Source organism: Triturus cristatus, chromosome 9, assembly GCF_964204655.1.
Source record: "Triturus cristatus chromosome 9, aTriCri1.1, whole genome shotgun sequence".
NCBI classification, from domain to species: domain Eukaryota; kingdom Metazoa; phylum Chordata; class Amphibia; order Caudata; family Salamandridae; genus Triturus; species Triturus cristatus.
In genome coordinates, this window is record NC_140592.1 from 713303157 (window position 1) to 713322909 (window position 19753).

The following is a 19753-nucleotide window of genomic DNA, read 5'->3' on the forward strand; positions in this document are numbered from 1 at the left end:
CGGTCGCACGAGCCGCACAGGCCACCAGCATACTCTTACTCAATTGCTGCGTCTGTGTCCATTTGTGGGACTTGTCCACTTCTTGCAGAATCCAGGGGCTTCATGTCTCCCATCACCTCCTTACATTAAATGGCCTATCGCCTTCTCCCTGTGCCCGCAAGCCACATTCCATGTTTTATTTTCTTTAGAGGCGATGATCCACGCTGGGCGGCATAAGACATCTTGCCTGATGAGGAGTACATTACCACCATTGCTATTATATTTTCACTAGCATTGCCAGTGTGGCCTTATCAAAGTATTGAAAGGTATTGATAAGAGGGAGTGGAGAACGCCACTCACTGTCCCATGTCCATGTGCACTCGTCAAGACCTCTCTGGGCTATAGCCTTGCTGTTAGGCCGTTAGGCTCCAGAGCTCATCTCCGCTAATTCCTGCTCCTTCGGCACTGGCTCGCACTCAGCATAGCATATTTTCAGAATCTGCTTCCCCCGCGGGGGCCAGCCGGACTTAATCTATGTTCAGAAGGGCAAGATCGCTCTTCGTTGGTCTGAGCCAGGTCACCACATGACCAGGGACCGGATTCTTGTCACTCACTGATCATCACTCGCCATGATTACCATCTTGCAGCTACCACAGCGCCACTCTCGTTCCTTGTTGCAGAGCTTTGCCATTCGTCCAAACACCTGCCCTCTTTGCCCCCATCTCCGGGGCAAGCGAGACCCCCGGTCAATGCTCCGTACCACCTTGGAGAACCGCGCTCTACAGTGGGCCCAGACAGAGAGGAGAAACACATGTCCTAACTGGCAGCCATCTTAGATCTGTCCCCCAAGTTATGAAATGTAATGTTGTATGCATTAATTTTAATATGTATACTTTTTAACATTAAGATACCGTTTAATATTTAAAAAAATTAGATAGTCACCTATTTTGTGACACCATTTTGGTATTTTATGTTTTTGTTGTTGATATTCTGTTCTTTATACACAACGAATGTAAAATTGATATTTTTCTCATCAATATATGTTGCCGAGGTTTTTGTATTTCGATAAATGTGGCTCACATATTTTGTCACGCAACGAAAATAACCACACAAATGTCACTTAGTAAATGCCACACAATTAAATCTATCTCATTCCGATATTGGGGTTCGTAGAATAAGGATTGGCACTACTGTCACACTACAGAACCACCTCTCTTACCACATCCTAAAAGAATGGCGGTTGGGCTGATGTGTCTAATCCTGGCCTCCCGTCATCTGTGGAATGTGCCCTACTAAGAAATCATGGTATGCACATGAGTGTTGTCCATGTCATCCACAAACAATTGGCCCCATTGTTTTTCAAGTAGCTGGTGGAGATTAATCAGCTGGCACTTGTGGGTGTGGACTTCGAAGTCAGCGTTTGATAATCTGAGAGTCGCATATAAAACCTCTTTCCGCTGATAAACGTTTACACTCGCCAGGAGCAGGTTCACAGCTGACTTCCTCACTGGGCTCACACAGGTAAGAGCAACATTAGGGACAGAGAAGCTGCAAAACCTGTCGACACGCCACGGCCTCTGTTGGTTTTACGAGGCCTTGTTTTTGCGCTTGTGAAGTGAAGGAACCTCGCTTTAACTTGTGACTTGTCTTCCCCTGGAACCTTTATTGGCATTGAGATGAGTAAATTAAAAGGAACAGGCGGCGCCTTTACTTTGTAACAGAGAAAAACGCCCTACCCTGAGAACTGATGTAAACATGGCTCGTCTGGCTTGCCGTAGACTACGCTCAAATTGGTTCCTTCTGTTTTCCGATCGTATTATTAACCTAGGTTTTGTGAACCCAGATAGCGGCTATTCATATTTCAATGGGCAGGTCTAGTATTCGAAACTCCTGCCTCGGTGCTACAAGCAAATGTGTCTTTGCCCAATTTACATGACAACCTTTAATTAAGTTTGACAGATATTTGGGATTCTGTTTGGGTTGGGTGTAATGCTGCGCTATTTGCATATATTCACGTGTTAATTAATTATCTGCTTGACTCTTGAGGATGTGTTTTCACCTGCAGAGATTTTAGTCAAGGGTGTGGTAAAATAAGACATCTGAAATAAACTAAGGGCGAGATCGTGGAAACTGTACGGTTGATGTAAAGATGACATTTAAAATGAGAATTTAAAGAAAAGCAGAAAGAGGATCGACCTAAGAAAGTGAGGATTTGATAGGGGAGGCAAAGAGGGAGTAACTGGGACAATAAACTAAAACAAGGTAAGAAAAGGATTTGATGTCATATTTGTGCCAGGAAAAGTTATTTGGAGAAAGCTCAAATATGAATAGCTGTAATGAAAATATTGAAAACTGAACTCTCCCCCATCCATGCATTACAAATGGACATTTGCTATCTTAAAAGCTTACATCCTAAAACATTTGTGAGCCTAGGAAGAGATTTTTTAAACACTGTGTTTATTCTTAATAAAGCAAACCTGAACTAATTTTCCATAAGTACTACTCTACGATAAACTGAAAGATCGAGGTTCCTTTGTTGAGTAAAATCAGTCAATTCTAATCTTGAAATGTACTCTTTGGTTAGTCTGCTAATAATTATTCACAATTTGATAAGATGACCTTTAGTAATGTTCTTAGATGGTATTAACCTTCCTCATATCGACATAGTGTTATTGGATTTCTTCCAACAGGCACCCCACTCGTAAAATAGAGTAAATTAGGAAGCCCTTTTTATGTAGAATCTGTTTGTTGTGTGAATGTTTTAGTTTAAGAGACTGGTGGCAGAAATGCAAATGCATAAATGAGATTCACCGGTACCTCGCACAAGGCTAGGCACCCGGAAGAAGAACTGGAGAATCTGAGAGAGAGAAGCAAGTGGGAAATTGACCTGGTGAGAATACATCTGCTCTTATTCCACAAAGGACCACCTTACATTTACTCCTAGAATTCGGCGTTTAATCGGGCATTGCAATTTAAATATCAGTTTTGGATTTTGGGCTGCAAATCACTCTGTGCACACGTGGGATAAAAAGATACAGAACCAAGTGGCACAGAGACAGTGTCTTTCAGGAAGGGATGTCTATTAGGGCGTAGATGTGGTTTGCCACATTGTTTATCTCCATACGGGTATGCATATACGGTTTCTTCTACTATGAGAATGAATGCAGGAATTTTTGGTTTGATGATATGCCGCAGTGTTTTCAAAGGGATTCCTTAATTGGCGGAACCTTACTTGGTGGTGAATGGCAGCAACTCACTTCTAAGTAGTTTTCATTGAAATCAACCACTCAATTTAGCCCAGTGCATAATTTCAGCTGGCGGTTTACAGGTGGAGCCCATCTGTACTCATTTTTGTGGACTGGCACTTTTCCTTGTCAGACTTCGACACAAAGAGATAGAAAAATACAAAAAACAGAGAGAAGGTGGAAGAAAAAGAAAGAAGGAAAAATAGTGATAAAGAGAGAAATCAGGGATGAAAAAGACCCTACAGGAGTAAGAAAGGGGGCAAGGAGTTGTGGGTGGTGGATGAAAGAGGGATGAGTTGGAATCAAGACTACGCAGTCTTGGAATTTGCACCCCAATATTCAATAGCAGACTTCTGAGCAAAACCGTAGGCCCCTGCACCTATTCTTTTAAAAATTAAGCACTGCAAGTGCCAGATACAAATCAGTGCACATCTCACTGCTGATCCTACCTGTTATAAATATTAACTTGACAGTTGTGTCTAAAGTAGGGTTTCCTAAAACACAAAACTGGTCTGAAATAGATTGAGAAGAAAAAAGAGAGGAGGTTCACAAGAAACATCAGCATTAACATACTCACTGTTTCATACATGCATTCTGGACACTGGACAAAACACCTCAAAACTGCTGTGTAGCACCGAATATGGGTAATATGTGGGGCCTGATTTAGAGTTTGGTGGACAGTTACTCAGTCACAAACGTGATGGATATCTCATCTGCTTACTACAAGTGCCACAGGATAAAATGCACTTTTAAGAAAGCTGACTGGACATCTGTGAAGAAGTAACCCGTCCACCAAACACTAAATTAGGTCCTTAATTATTATTGCACCACTGATCGTGAATGTGTGATGGACTTTCTTTTGTACTCGCTCACAATTGTTGTGGTGTGAATATCTTATGAATCATGTTAAATTCTCACCAAAAACAAATAATTATATAAAAGTATTAACTCTTCTGCAATTGGCTCTCGTTGGCTAGCACTTGCCTAATCTAACGCATTCCGCTTCTTCATAAATTGACAGGATCCCAAGGACACCCCTTGTTTGCCGTGAGGGAGGAATAAGGAGACAAGCAAATAAACTGAAGTCAAGAAAAAGATATAACTGTCACTGAGCCCAGAAGGAGATGTCCCAGCAAATAAGGCACCAAGCTCAGGTGTGTAAAGTTATTCCTGTCTTAATTTATGGAAATGAGTCTCCCTTAATGCAGAAAAACTGAAATCAAGATAAAAACAGATCTATATAGCTCCTGTGTAAATAATGAAAGATCCTTGGGATGCGCTATTGACTCTTTACTAATATTTCTTACCGTGGCTCCATGCGATGGTGTTGGAGAATAAGATACAAGTTATGGGCAAGGTTCAGTGAATTAATCTTCATTTAGATGCTCCCAAGAGTAACCACTGTATTGCAGAGGTATTCAACCTCTCTTTGAAATATCATACTTTTCTTCTATAGAAATTTAGCATTAAAATATCTTTAGTCACAGTTTGGTCATTTCATTGTTGGCCAGAAGGCCTCCGTTGGTGGCTAACTAGTCTATAGGCCTTCAACAGTGGAATCAGGGAGCGGGAGAAGGGGAAATTTGACGGTTGCAAGACCTGTCCAGGAGCAGTCAATCAACCAGTGTCTTGGAACATCAGAAATGTTCAACAGTGTGGTTCCCGGTTTCTACTAAAAAATCCATGCGGTAAGCACACAGTTCATCAATTACTATTAGGCCTCCAGAATCAGACACCTGTAGTATATTTTCATATCCCACAAATCTCCGTCAGGAGATCAATTGGTTGGTTGAGCTTGTACCAGGTGTTGTGGAATGTCTATTGGTCAGATGTAGCAGTGGTGTCTTCCAGTTGATCATGTGCTGTATCACAACCAAGATTCAAAGGTATTTGGGTTCATAAGTTAATGTCATTCATGTCATTGGTAGGAGCTACTAATGATATTTCAGTAATATTACCGCTACGACTGCAGTATTTTCAATTTTGAAAGCCCATGGTGTGAATGGGAGGTGTCATTTATTGGGCCCACTATCATCTCCATCTCTTTTATATGTGGAGAGTCAATTATTAGTTTGAGTAGCTTTATTGTGTGTATTTTTGTTTGAAAGAATATCGCAATATCTTTTAACTATTAGGTTGAAGGTATCACCCAACATTTATTCTTTTACAGGAACAAGCCTCAGAGCTACCTGCATACTACCAGAAGACTTCGGTTCTGAACCAACGGCTAGATAAGATCCGATCTGCTGCTCAGGTCAGTAGTAGCTGTAAGTCAAGGATGGCTCTCAAACATTCCTCTTTGTTCTCCAGATACTACAGTGGGTTTCCATATAAAGGGTTGAATGTAAGAGCAGTTTTTTGGAAAAGAATTTAGTCAATTTTGAGATTGAGGAAGTGGGTATTGTGTTCAGATATGAAGCCTCCTGTTCGGAACAAGGCAGGCAGATTGGAGACAGTCCAAACAGGGACGACTACATTTGTACTGGGCTTTGACAACAAGTCTTCTGTTGAGGCGGAAGGGGGGTATAACAATATAACAATGGGCATTAAAAGGCTATCTTTCCTGGAAATGAGTGCTCCTAGAAACAGTGATCACAGTATGAGGCTGAAGGCAACTAGGAGCCGAGGAACAAGTTTGTATTTCATCACAGAAAAGATCATCAGTGCATGAAATAACCTCAAAGTAGCAGTGATAGAAATTAGAGCAAATTCACAACTCTGGCCCATATTTAAAGGTTTCTGGGAGAATCTCTAAACAGGGAGAAAGACCCACCTACTGCTTTTCTTCCTGAATGCTATCCCTTTGGTAGAGAAAATCTATCCATTGCATTCTACTGTGTATTTCGTTTTTCCTCCAGATATTAGAGTATTTTAGTTCATTCCAAATTGTAAATGAGGACTTTAGAGAACAATAGAGTTGCAATAGTACTGAATAAGCAAGGACATAAAAGCCAGCAATGTTTTATATGAATTCTATGTTGCTTTGTTTGTATAGGAGGACTCATGACTATCACAGTCCAGATTGAGGCACTAATGACTTTAATTATTTAATAGGAACAAGTAACTGAGGGACCGGTCGTCTTCCAGTCATCAATAATGTCGGCACAACAAACAGAGAGAGGCTCAGCGATTTCACAGGTTAGTATCAATAGCTGAAGTCCTAAGTGTTAGTGAACTGTGAACAATGTGACACAGCTAAACACAAAGATGGTGTTGAACATAGGAGAAGCAAGCCAGCACAAATATGTTGGTCTAACCTCAAGTGAGCTGCAGGCTTTATTATGGGAGTGAAAAGGTAGTGCAAGAGAAATGCAAAGCTGAGTGATAAGGAAACCAATAGGTAATAAACACTTCACCAACCATATATTCTCTGAAGGAACCCACTCACATTTAGGCATTTCAACTTGAGAGCTTAATTGTCACATGGGCTGATCTGGTCTCAGTTCCTGTCCGTGTAGAACACAATAATCTGGAACCAACCCAAGGAAATGATGTTACTGAGAACCTATATAACAGGTTTCACCAATGAGTAGCCCGTGAGCTAATGGTAGCATTCCAGCTACCTGTAAGTATCTCTCTTGTGGCCAGCCCAGCCTACTAAATTAGAAGCTGGGATGAATTAAGATATGCAATCCAAATTGAAAAGTTTGCAATCAGGATGAAAATGTGTGTTTTTTCAAAACTCACAAGCTGATGTTTGGGGGAAAATTGTTGAATTTCCAAAATATATTTAAAGCTGGTATTTGAATGATAAATTGTGTGGTGGTGGGGAGACTTATTGCTAATAGAATTTCCTTAGTGCCAGGGCAAGCTATGGTTGTTACATACTACCTATGTGACGGCATTTAAGATCAACTGAGCCTTTTTCACATTACTGCTGTCCACCCTGCCTGATCCGCGGAGGTGATCACAGTGAGTAATCTTGCATACGGTAGCCAGTGATGTAATCTTGTCTGGTGTGGTCACTATTACAGCACTACAAATGTTAGAGGCTCAGATTGATTTTCATTGATCATAAGTAGCTCTTATTACAGAAAAGGTAGGAGACTCCTGCTCTATGCCAACTTGACTTTGTAGACCAGGCCACCAGGGCCCTTGTCAGCAGCCTTCAAAGTCCCTCACCACATTGTGGCAGTGTGGAATTGACTGAGTGGTCTTTTAGGAAACACCCATAAGTGGGATCTAAAAGGAAACAAGTAAAACCTATGGAGATGGGTATGGGCCCAAGTAACATTTCCTTTTTTGTGTAGGTACAAGTGTCTCGTGTGCCGTCCTCCTTGCAGTCCTCAACATCGTTGTTGCCCAGGCTGGAATACAACCAAGCAACTTCACAAGTGAGTAACTTGACTCCCATAGGATGCTAAGCACAGAATTATTTGATGTCCTTGTTGCCTCATACACGTGTCATGGCTGAACCTATCTAATTTGGGTTATGTTCACTGTAGGTCTATAGCAATTATCACTGGCTTAGCATGTGAATTAACTAAAAGAGAGTTGAGTAAGCTGAGACAGGGGAACAGCAGTAATACATCACAGTCAGTCTAACTGTAACAGGAGAGGGTCTGCATCGAGCTTCCTTTAAAATCATTGTGATAACAAATTAGCGAGTGGAAGGAGAGCCATTAACATTTATTTATAAGTGGCAGCCAGTTAGGTTGGATTGAAATAACACATTTCCGTTTTCTTATTTTCCAGGTACAGCTAAGTCAGCCAACGTCCACATTCCAGTCATCGTCATCATCCACACAAAGAGTTGATGTAAACCATGGGATTTCATCACTCCAACAAATGGACAATACTCATGGGAGTTCTTACCCTCAATATGGGGACAATAACCGAGGACCGTCATATGGCCAACGTGCGGACAATATCCATGGGAATTCAAATAACGGCAACTGCACTCCAGTAAGTTTTGAGTGGGATGACGTCCCTTAGCCTACAAGCAGCCAATAACAGATTGTTTCTATTCAGCAGTGAAATGTCCTTACAGTCAGGGTTGAAAAAGACCATGACTGGAGCTATCAGCACTTTAGGCGAGAGAAAGAAAAGAGCGCCTAGTTCTTCAGAGAAAAAGGATATATGTAACAACTGTCAGCTCCAAATCAAGACCCAAAATTTAGAAAAAGGACATATGTAACAACTGTCAGCTCCAAACCAAGACACAACATTTAGAAAAAGGACATATGTAACAACTGTCAGCTCCACACCAGGACCCAAAATGTAGCTCAGATCACATTCTCAACCCAGACAGCAATCACACTCAGCTTCATCAAAAGCCCTCTAATCCGGGCTAAGGGGAGGACAGCATTTCAGTGTAACTGTTTGGTGAAATGTAATGTTATTTTCATTCCAATTCCTTTTATTCCTAATTAGGCTGAGTCGATTACTTGATTAGAAACACTGGACGAGAGTAAATTGTTTGAGTAGAATAATGGGAAAATACACTAGGGCAGGAATAAACCCTAGATGCTTGTATGGTATTAAGTGAGGTCCAACATGATGGAGCAGTGTGACATCGTTATAACAGTGAAATCACTCCATGATCTTGACCCCCTCATTGGCCATGTTAATACTTGGAGAAATGATACGGCATGGGATCTGTAAGCCGCCTCTTGAAAATCAAATCCAAAACAGGTCATTTGTATTGGGTTGGTTTCCACTCGATGTGTTGTTGTTTGATAAACTCCAGAAGAGAATGTGGCATGTAAAGCCTGACTACAGCCTTCACCAATATTTCCTGTCTTACAGGTGTTTCCAGCAGTCCCTTGTGGGCCATCTGCAGCAGCATGTTCACCAAGGACGCAGACAAACTGTGCTCCTGTAAGTTCCCAAGCTGTTCTCAACTGTGCTCCTTTAACTGTTTCTAACTGTGTTCCTGTAAGTTCCCAACTGTGTTCCTGTAAGTTTCCAACTGTGTTCCTGTAAATTCCCAAGCTGTTCCCAACTCTGCTCCCTTAAGTTCCCAAGCTGTTCCCAACTCTGCTCCCTTAAGTTCCCAAGCTATTCTCAACTGTGTTCCTGTGTACGTTCAGATGGAGGCTGCTCCTGCAAGTTCCCATGGTCTGAGGGATGTGGTATCCACTTTGCTGGCCAAGGCATTGTTGTGCAGTAAGAGAAAAGGCAGAATGATTGAAATGACCGCACAGGTCTCTGCCAATGAAAAGAAGGGAGAGAAGCAGACAGACAATGATGCCTCCAAACCAGGTCCCGCCTTGATTACCTGCCATTAGAGGTCTCACCCCGGAGCTCAGGCATAGGAAAGTGTGGGTGAATTAATATGATCTCTCCTCAGAAGGATAGTGGGCAGACAGATGTCACCCTCTTCCAGAAATGACTAATTAAGGCAGTGTTGACTCCACTCCAGTTCTGTTTAAATCTTGTAAATATTCCTACCTCTTCAGCTGTTCTCCTTGTAATCCCAGCATTAAAAGTATTTTGCATTTCTCCATAAGAGAGAGGTGAAACGTGGATAGGAAATGCCTTGACCCCCTACATAAATAAACGTCCTTCATTTTGGAGACTGAATAATGAACTGTGAGACCTGACACCAAGTTTCCGTAGAGCAGGGATAATCTGTTTTTCGTTTTCTTTAGGAGACATCCACAAGCTCCTGTTGCTCTATCTCCAAGTGCTTGAGTAAGTGCTCTGTTATTTAACTATCTGTTATCAATCATCATGTTTTATGTATGTTATGAATTTAGTGCTATACTGCTATTGCATTTATAGGAGATATGAAAACGAACTTTCAGATAATAACATAGGTAGTAAGGCAATTGTGAAGTTTCTGAAATGCAGATGCCTCTGGAAGGCTGGCTGAGATTGGGAATAGTTAGTAAACATAGGGATCCACCCGTAGGTTGAATATGTAAAGAGACTCCCAAAGGGGAATGAGATGTATCCCACAGCCGTGGAGAATACACATCAGTTGTTTAAATACCCCTCACACACCAAAAGGGCCCTTGGTGTCATGCTTCATCATGGGGGTCTTCCCGCCCCTCTACGGGACGGGGCGTGCTACGACCTGTGTCTACGCGGGAGCACTGTTATCAATGAGATGACTATGTGTGATGCAAGGGTGTGAGAGGAAGGGTCAGGGGTGAAATTAAAAAATACCTGGCTCTTTGGTCTAACGAGATTTATTATACCGTTTGAGCTGGTATTAGTAAGAATAGTGGGGGGAGGAGGAAGTATGCCTCAATGAGCTGTGCCTCCTGATGAGATTGGGAATAGCCCTCTGCCTCTTCCAATTAGTGTTTAAGATACTCTGTAGAAAACCTTTAAACTTTCCTGTGGATGTGTTTTTACTGAGGTTGGGCAGTTACCTTGATTCCTTGGCTTATTTCAGGAATGTTGAACCCTTGATTGACAAACATCTGTATGCGAAAGTCCAATTGGCAGATTTGGACTGGAAGGGCTTGGTGAATCTGTATACCTGAAGAATTGCTATTGCCCTAACTAACATTTAAAAAGAATTTGACAGGCTACGATTTTTCCCTGGAAATTGCTTTATCGTTTAACACAAATTGCCGCCACGCTGTGTGGCGACACCTGCATTGTACGGCTGTGCATCAGTAATTTGTCAATAGGCTTCAGCAGGCTGCCCAAAGTTATAGAGAGTGCAGGATCAAAATAATAGTCAAACATGGTTTTCATGTGCAAGGCCTGCTCCTTAAGTTCAGTTGATGGTTCCAGAGACACATGATGTATTAAATTTCTATTAGCAAAAAGTGATTTCAACTTGTGCACTGACTTTTTGCGAACGAAAAAGATTCATGCAAATTGATCTAAGCATGAATATGTCAGTTCACAAATTCCAAATTGTAGTGGATTGCTATCTGACCTTCCTCATCAATATTCCTGAGTTAGTTTGCAAATTGTGACTGACTACTATTGTATGCCATCGCAAGGACATTGAGTCTACTAGGGTTAGCAGACCATCATGTCTGTGATTGCATTTTAATTAAGTATATATTTTTTTAAGGCAGACAATTTCCCTTGAAGTAAAACTGGTCTACATTTAAAAAGATATTTGTTTGCATGAGAGTTGGCAGTGGTTTTGTTAACCACTGCCTATTACCCCACAATTTTTTTAACACTTACAAACGGGAAGGAGCCCCAAAGGGACCACCTACTATTTGCAAATGGGTTTACACCTCCCTTGAGGTGTCTGTAAAATTTTAATATTTTCTGACCTGATTTTGGTCACAAATCATTGATACAACCTTTAGCGAATCCTTATTTGGAAGGAATATCTAAACAAGCCGAATCATGAAATGGGATTAGTACCTAATAAAAAGTAATAGTACATAATAAAAAGCCTTTTTGCAGTTGCAAACCCTGTGATTTCGCCAGTTGAAGGTTTTGTGATCGCAAATTGACTTTATACATCAGGCCTATGATGTGGAAGAGCATTACCAGTAGAATACATCTTCAGTTCCTAACTTCAAAGGAAATCACGTTACCAAAAACCTGAGGGTACTAGCTACGAATGCCATACTACATTATTGAGAAGAAATGATAGGTTGAAGATGTAATAGGGCACATCTGAAGGAGCGTTTTAATGTTTAAGACCACATACTCAGAAGGTTCAGCTCAGGTCTAACCTGGTGTAAGATGCTAAGTGAATGCATGCCATGACAAAGAGTGCCACAGGATGCAGGGAAGTCTTGTTCAAGAGCAATCTATCTGGCTCAAAAAAGTTCTATTTTTAGTATTACTACATTAGTCATCTACAGGTCAAGAGAGTATTTTGAACCTGAAAATGCCTCCAACAGGTTACCCAAGATGTGCCAGCATAACATAGCATAAGGCTCTAGAATAGGTCGCCCCTGGCTTTGGAATCTATTCTGGGACTTTACATTTTAGATAACAGAAATACATAATAAACAAGTATGTCTCAGAAGGATGCGTGAGACGGCCTCCGTCTGTTTTCATTGTTGCTAGATCAGGTTGTATCGCTGTAACTGTTCCGCATCTGGCCAAAGAGGTGCTTACCTCATCTGAATGACTGTTGTTTCTTGTCTCTTTCAGTGGGTGTGATGGGTCTGCTCTCAACGTTTTGGATAGCTATTGCCATAGCACAAATTGTCCTCGGTAAGTAACCCTCCTTCACCTGCTTCCTTCTTTGCACACTCTTTTTCTCACCCTATTTCTTTTTCTTCTTTATCACCATCCTCTCGTTCTCCACTCTACACAGTAACTCACGCTCTTTCTCTTTCCATTCGGTATATTAATTATCCATTCATGCTTCACTTTTCTATCACACAATTGATCCCGTCTACTTTTTACTTTCCTATCCACAGCCCTTCTTCTCTCTCTTATCTTGATTTCTCTCCCCATCTGATTTGTTTTTCTTAAAGTTCATTATGTCCTGAAGATAAACCACAATTTAAGTACCATAATGCATAGGACCAAGAAGTTAAATAAAAAACACTGGAGATGCATGATCTCACTCTTTGGTTAGGGACCCCCTTCACCTGGGAGTAGTGGTAGCACTGACTAATAATGCTTAGCGAGTGCGTCTTAGACTGAGTCATCAGGGCACAAGGCTAGCAAAACCGTGAAAACAGGACTTAGACTACAAATCGGGCACTTTGACATATAGGATTGGATAATGTTTTGGCTGATTGGATCCCTTTGCTTGCAATGGGAATTTGTTACCTGATTACACTCCTGGAGTACTGGAGTATACATCTGTATGGTAACAAAGCGCCACCCTGTGTGTGGCCTTCCCATTGACACAGCAGAGCAAACACCACTCAAGCACTCACCCTCGTAGTGTTGGTATGCTAGGTCTTCTTCTGTCACTCCAGAGATAAGGGGCCAACAGGTTTTTTCCTTGCCACCTAAATTGTCTATGATTGTGGCTGAGGTACAAAACTGCGCCCCTTGAGTGCCACGTCGATCACCATAAACATGTAGCGCCTTTACTATGAATGTGGCAGAGCTGTCTCTCTTCACACTTCCCTCACACAATACATATGCTCTGAAGATATTGTCTGAAATACTTACAGAGGGTGTAAATGCCAATCTGCCTGGAGGTACAGAGAGGTACCAGAGGTGAAAGGACTAAGGGCCTGATTACGAGTTAGGCAGCACCCCACTCCAGGACTGCCAAACTCGACCTCCGTCCAACCACCAGATTATGAGTAATCTCATGGTCTGGTGGGCAGTCATTTAACATTCCCACGGCGGTGCCTATTTAAAAGGCACCACAATGGGAACGCCAAAGCCCGTTCCTCCACGGCATGGACTGCAAAGTCCATGCCGTGTAGTAAAAGATGGTGACTGGACACAGGGGGACACAATATGTGCCCCTCTGCAGGCACAGCTTGGCCTTGATGCAACAGGGGGGCCTATAGCGGCACCTCCAGTATATTAAGGCCTCTGATCAACGCATCACTGCCACGGGATCCATGTTCCCCAGCGGTTGCAGCAGTCCCACTGCCGTATTCGTAATACGGCAGGTGGACCATCAGTCTGGTGGTCCAGTGACCGTCACCACGGGTTAGGCAGCGGTGAACTTGTAATTAGGCCATAAGAGACTGGAAAGCGAAAAGTATGAAGAATGGTTGAAATACAGTCTCTTACTTCAGGTTAATGTAACAGAGAGATGCAGTCAAATTTCCAAGAAAAACAATCTGAGAGCACCAACTTGTTCTTACCAACCTCAGAACAACCAATCCTGGAATTCTTCGGTGTGTCCATATAATACAAGGACGCCATTGTTCATAACATAAACATTGCCTATGTGACTGTATGTCATCTAAAAATGTTCCCTTTCATCAGCAAGATATTCTCCCTGTAGAGGGTTTAAAATCCTCGTCATCCTCTGGGCGATGGCCTCAGTCCTACATGAACAGGACAAGAACTTAGCCCCCAAGGGAAAGGAAAGAGAAATGGCTGAGGATTCATGCTGAAACGACTGCGGGTCGGAAGTGGGGGGATTGTTTTGTTATCATATTTGTTCCTATGAACCCTGCTCTGTTATGTCACGGGCTCAGCCAGTCAAGCATCTGCTGTTCTATATGGTCAATTGTGTAACAGTCTGGTGTATCTAAATCAAATAAAATCAATAGAATGTTGTCATAAAAAAGATTATCTCCCTGTAAATTATAAATGGAAGGCAAAACCTCACTCTGAAATTACTGACCAGAACAACCTGAACCTCATCTAAATTTCATGTTGGATTTTTGTAAATGTTCTGATTGTACAAACATGCTCTTACCATGACTCCTTTTGTCCTCCACAGGGGCCGTGTATTTGGGCACCTGCCCCCTTCAGCCCTATATCCCAATTTATTGCATTGTCAGCGGATCCACATTGCTGGCCATGGTCCTGTTCTCAGGCCTGGGAGCAATAAAATCCCTCAGAATCCTCCTGGGGTTCGTCGGAATTCTGGGCCTCTTCTGGCTTGCCTGGTTGATTGCAGGTAATTATTCTGGCAGGCACTGCAGTTGATGCTGGTCATGAGGGAAGGTGGGCTAACACTAATTGCCATTCTCAAGATGGTGAATGAATAGGCCATCACACTTCCAAGATTCAGAACGAATGAGTAAGTGAGAGATTGCGACGGAGTGGAAGTCGAGTGCTGCAAGGCCAGTCGTCTCTATGTGCTTGATTTGTTGAGCATTAAGATGCGACTTTCAAATGGAATAGGTACATGAAGTGCCATTCACAAGATGAGTGGTGAGCATAAAGTGCCATTCTCAAGATGGCAGATGAGCATGATGTTCAATTTAATGAGCCAGCAAACTGCACTGAAGTGCTGTTTGTGAGGTGGCATATGGGTATTCGGTTTAAATTGCAGACTCTAAACAGGCATGTCAAGCGTTGAATTCAAATCAATTATAAAACACTTGTAACTGCTACAATAAATTATTTTCTATGACATCAGTTTGTCTGCTATAATAAAAGCTACCACCATGTCTAGTAATACAGATATTTTTAAGGTAAGCAAAATGCCATTATGACATTTTTGTGAAACTCAAAGTAATAGCTGCTGGAAAGGGGCGAGCCCTCTAAAACCCTCTTTGGTTGCACACTTTGAGAGGGGTCTGGATAGGGATTAGAGAACAGGCAGAGAGAAGTCAGAATTGGCAAAAAGCACAAACGAATTCGTGTTCTGCACTGATGAGAGTCACAGGTGCTGGTGCCTCCATTCTGATGGACTTGCCTTGCTGCCATGGTGTGTGTGTTTGCGTGCGTGTGTGCGTGCGTGCGTGCATGTGCGTGTGTGTTTGTGTGTGTGTGTGTGGCGGGGCATTTGAACATGCCGTCTTTGGGGGGCCAGAGATGCAGACCTGCAGCCATTGGAAGTCTCAATCACTCCTGTAATCTTTTTTTTTTGTATCTCTTCTATTCCTCTTCAGGGAGCATCTGGACCTTCCCACACTATCCCAATTATGAGAGGTGCAACCGGGTCATCTACCTGTTCACATTCTCCATGCTCATCATTCAGTGGATCATGATTGCGCTGTCTCTCCCGGCCCTGATTGCTCAACTTGTGTCTCTGATCTCTTCTTGCACTTCTTGTTCCTTGTGCGGTTGCTGTGGTTGCTCTGCTTGCACCCGTTGCCTCTCATGCCTGCGCTGCTCGTCTTGCTGTGCCTGCCAGGGTAAATATTAAGACTGAAGCAAGATTAACGTGAAGGTGTGCAAAAAAAAATACGATTTGGGGACGCCTTCAAAACCACTGACTAATGAGAAATGTTAAACCTACAACTGACTGTGTAATTTTTGACGATCACAGGCGCTGACCGAATTTGATACCTGTGTTTAGACTGGGTAGATCGTAAGTGGCTAGGATGGTGTTTACCACTCCAAAGCTGAGGGCAACTCATTCGCCAACATATAATTTGTGGCACATTGTGCCATTGCTTTCCCCATCACCATGTGCCTGAAAACATTGCTTCGGAAACACAAATCGTGCAAAAGGCTCAGTCTCTCTCATGAGCTAGAAATGAGCCAAGCTGCTCCTGATGTAAGTGGCCAGTCCAGTGAACAGCAGTGTTTGGGGTCAGAAAAGGCCACTTGGTTCCATTATGTCATCTCTGGCTCCCCATTGGGCCGGAGGCCTTCCCCTCGAGTAAGGTACCTTAGGTACAGCTGATGCCACTAAATAAATTTTGGGGCACTAACAAAGGCACACAGCTCCACAAAGCACTGTTGTGTCATTCCTGACAGTTTTGTAAAAGTTCTTAGCTGATGTAATACAATAAAACAACAAAACAGACACAATGTGTCTTGAATTATATCTCAAGTGCTAATTTAAAATAGCCAAATAAAACCTTTTTTTAGACGCCAGGGTTATGGGATGTTCAAATGTAATTTATTTGCCTTTTTGATGCAAATACAACCGCCCATTTTTACCTACCCTGACACAAACATTTGAGAAATTAGGACAACTACACTCATTTCTACCTCAAACAGTAAAACGTTTTTTTTTTGGTGCAAATTTCTGGTGTTACAAATGTTCCAGAATACAATAACGGTAGATTTCCAAAGAAAAACACAACAGCTTGACTCTACCTAGACTTGAAAATGTAAACAATTATTGCACCAACTTAATTTGATTTGGTGACTTCACAGCACAAGAAATAAAGACAGCCAAGGCAATGACTGAAGTAAATTTTATCTCTGACTTAAAGGATAGATTATAATGTGAAAAAAAACGTGTTAAACGGTCTTAAAAAGAGCCACCAAAGATGAAAAGGCAACTGTTTACTTAGTTAAAATAGGGAATTTAAATGTGAATTTTTATATTGATCTAAAAAAAATTAAGGTTCATCAGTAAAAAAATAGTATTTTGAATCATTTCAAAAACATTTTTAAAGGTTGAAATCCTGAACATGTGCTTTGCTTATTATCCTAACCTGCCTGATCTGAAGAAGTCCTCAGACAAACAATAAAAGATCCATTGTAAACTTTTCGCTTCAAACGCTCAACTATTAGAGATTAGAAAATCCATAAGACCAAAACAAGTTTACACATACAGCCCTTTGCTGGAAAGGGATATTAAATGAAATCTGCATATGCACTTCGTTGGACCATGTAGACTCAATGACGAGACAGAATACATTATATATGTGTTTAGAAGTTATATTCTCACTTTATAAAATAAATAATTATTTAAATTCGTGTCTATATAAAGTTACAGTTCCTTTGTGGGGCCATGATTGTAATTATTATCTGCTTCATTATTTTCAGTATTATATTTATAACATTTGACATTTTCTTAATAGAGTCTTAATTTATTTGTCTTCTTTAAGCTGTAGTAGATTGAAGTTAATGAACAGTGGTATAGGAAGACTTGTCCTAGGTATATGAAGACTGTGTACTTAAGTAGATATGTGTTTCTGTGCCTCTATGGAGTACAGAACGAATGTAAAAATAATTATGAATATGTTTTCCTTTAATACATAAATGTATGTCCTGATGTATTTTTGAAATGACTAATGTATCATGTGTAGTCTATCAGTATTTTCATGGACATGTTTTAACTTCCTCAATAAATCAGCTTGGATTAATTTGGGATGTTCATGTTTAATTTGGGACTATTTGTATTGCAATTTGTTTGTGTCAACATCAAGAAAAATATCTGACTTCACATTACCAATACGTGGTTAATAATAGACGCTGACAAGTGACCTGAACTCTGTAAGCAGCACTATTAAACCTTCAAGGCTAGAGGACACAAATGATGGTAATCCTCCATTATTTCCTGTTTTTGCCCTTAAGCAAGTTTACCCCAATAACGTAGGAAGCCACACTGTTGGAGGAATATCCGAACTCTGAAGTTAAGCTGTGGCAATATTATTGTCAAGTAATGCAAGGCCTAAGAGTGAATAAATTACAACAAGGGCGGGCTTTAGGGCAATGCAGCTGGTGGGGCCGCACTGGGCTCTGACCTTGAGGAGGGGCACTGACCTCAAGGGAGGGGTGCTGTGTTTAGCAATAAAGTAAGATTTTAAAGCACCTGCTGCAGAGTTCCTTGTGCCTCCAGCTTTCAGGCAGCAATAAAAATGTCATGATAACTCTTGTGAATAATGTTCCTGCTAGAAAGAGAGATCAGAGTTCTGTCTAGCAGCAGTTTTGACTCCCCATTATGTAGTGCAGAGAGTTAATATGCCTGCTGCAAAGAACAGATCAGTATTTTTTGTGGATAGCTGAGTGGATTAGTAAAGCCAGCCTTTACCAGCGTTTTAAAACAAATGAAATGTATATGAGAGAGGGCCGATACTGGACGTAGAGGGTGGAGTTTTCCCAGGAGGCTGTAAGGTTGGGGGCCAGTTTTGAAGCAGTATGGGCAGGTTTTGGTACTGAGGGCCGAATTTGCAGCAGGGCTGCAATATCAGCCTCCAGTAACAAAAGCAGCAAACAAGCGTTTCCAGCCTCCCGGGGCAGGTAGCTTCCCCAGGGGCCAGGCAGCCATCAACCAACCGCCCCTCCCCCCCCGTTGCAGGGATTCTACGAAGTCACAGAACTATGTTTAGGATTATGGGACCTTAATAGGCAGGGACTGAGTTATCCTACTACCTTAGTACCCATGATCCCGGGACCAACTGGCTATAGTGTCTCACTTACCCTCCTACTCACTTACAGAGGAACAAGTGATTAGATACCCCAGAACACAACACTCCCGACTCTCTCAGGAATCTCAGTTGCTAGACACACCCTTTCGCTCACATTCTTGTACTCGTTCACTATAAGATCTGACAGACGGACAAAAAAGTTTCAAATGTTTATTTTAACCAACGTGCTCTAGTATGCAGTATACGTGCCACAACCAGTAGAAAAATGCCTAACCCGAATACGATCAGCATAGCAAGCAGTGCGTAAATCAGAAAAGGAGCTGTCATGATATACGACAGAGTAGCTTAACCTCCCTCCCCTTGTATAGAAGCAAGATTATTATATATTAGAAGATCTCTGGATGTTATCAGCAGACCCCGTACCGCAGTCTATAGATTGTAGATCTACATCACAGGTGCTGTCACACTCTTCTCCCTGGAAAGGTCCCTCTCCAAGTGTGTTACCTATTTGTGTACCCTCATATGTTCCCAAACAACAGCTGCATCTGCATGTTTTGTCTAGGTGCTAGGGCCTGACCAGAACAGAATAACAAGGGGCATTGTTGTTCGGCTTTGTTCACAATGTTCAGACTAAATCCCAGGAATGAGCAAAGTGCACAAACAACAGTATGTTCTATGTGAAATTCAGTTTGGCACAAGCAAAATAAATGTGTGTAGTAACGTGCACAAAGCAGCAGACAGTCAGCAACGTGCTCATGCTAACATAGGCAAGACGTCAATGCCCATGTGGGCCAAGTGACCCCCACCCTCCCAGGACTGGTCCAGGAAAATTGCCAGGCCTGCCTTCGGTTTCCAGTCCAGTCCTTATCAATGGAGAGATGAAGGGCACTTTTGCCAGGTGGTAGTGAGAGAATCTGCTGAAGGGGCCATATGGAGGTGGGGCACCAAAAAAGATTGTTGCACCGGGTGCCACCAGCGCTAGAGCCGGCCCTGATT

The 19753-nt window shown here is 42.0% G+C and overlaps 1 protein-coding gene across 1 annotated transcript; it reads left to right on the plus strand.

The window, feature by feature from the left end:
• The first annotated feature begins 1407 nt into the window (after positions 1–1407).
• On the plus strand, positions 1408–17752 carry LOC146798580 (uncharacterized). The gene is made up of 11 exons (XM_085625881.1): positions 1408–1500; positions 4246–4378; positions 5395–5478; positions 6279–6362; positions 7475–7558; positions 7920–8129; positions 8973–9044; positions 9818–9860; positions 12255–12317; positions 14476–14655; positions 15596–17752. The coding sequence occupies exons 2-11, from the start codon at positions 4349–4351 to the stop codon at positions 15850–15852; spliced, it is 1107 nt and encodes a 368-aa protein (XP_085482007.1). The 5' UTR covers positions 1408–1500; positions 4246–4348; the 3' UTR covers positions 15853–17752.
• Positions 17753–19753: the final 2001 nt, after the last annotated feature.

Bases quoted from the DNA above. Each gene is read 5' to 3' on its own strand.
- LOC146798580 (XM_085625881.1), top strand. From the start codon at position 4,349: ATGTCCCAGCAAATAAGGCACCAAGCTCAG. The intron at 12,318-14,475 runs GTAAGTAACCCT...TGTCCTCCACAG, and splicing joins CATAGCACAAATTGTCCTCG to GGGCCGTGTATTTGGGCACC. The intron at 14,656-15,595 runs GTAATTATTCTG...ATTCCTCTTCAG, and splicing joins GCTTGCCTGGTTGATTGCAG to GGAGCATCTGGACCTTCCCA.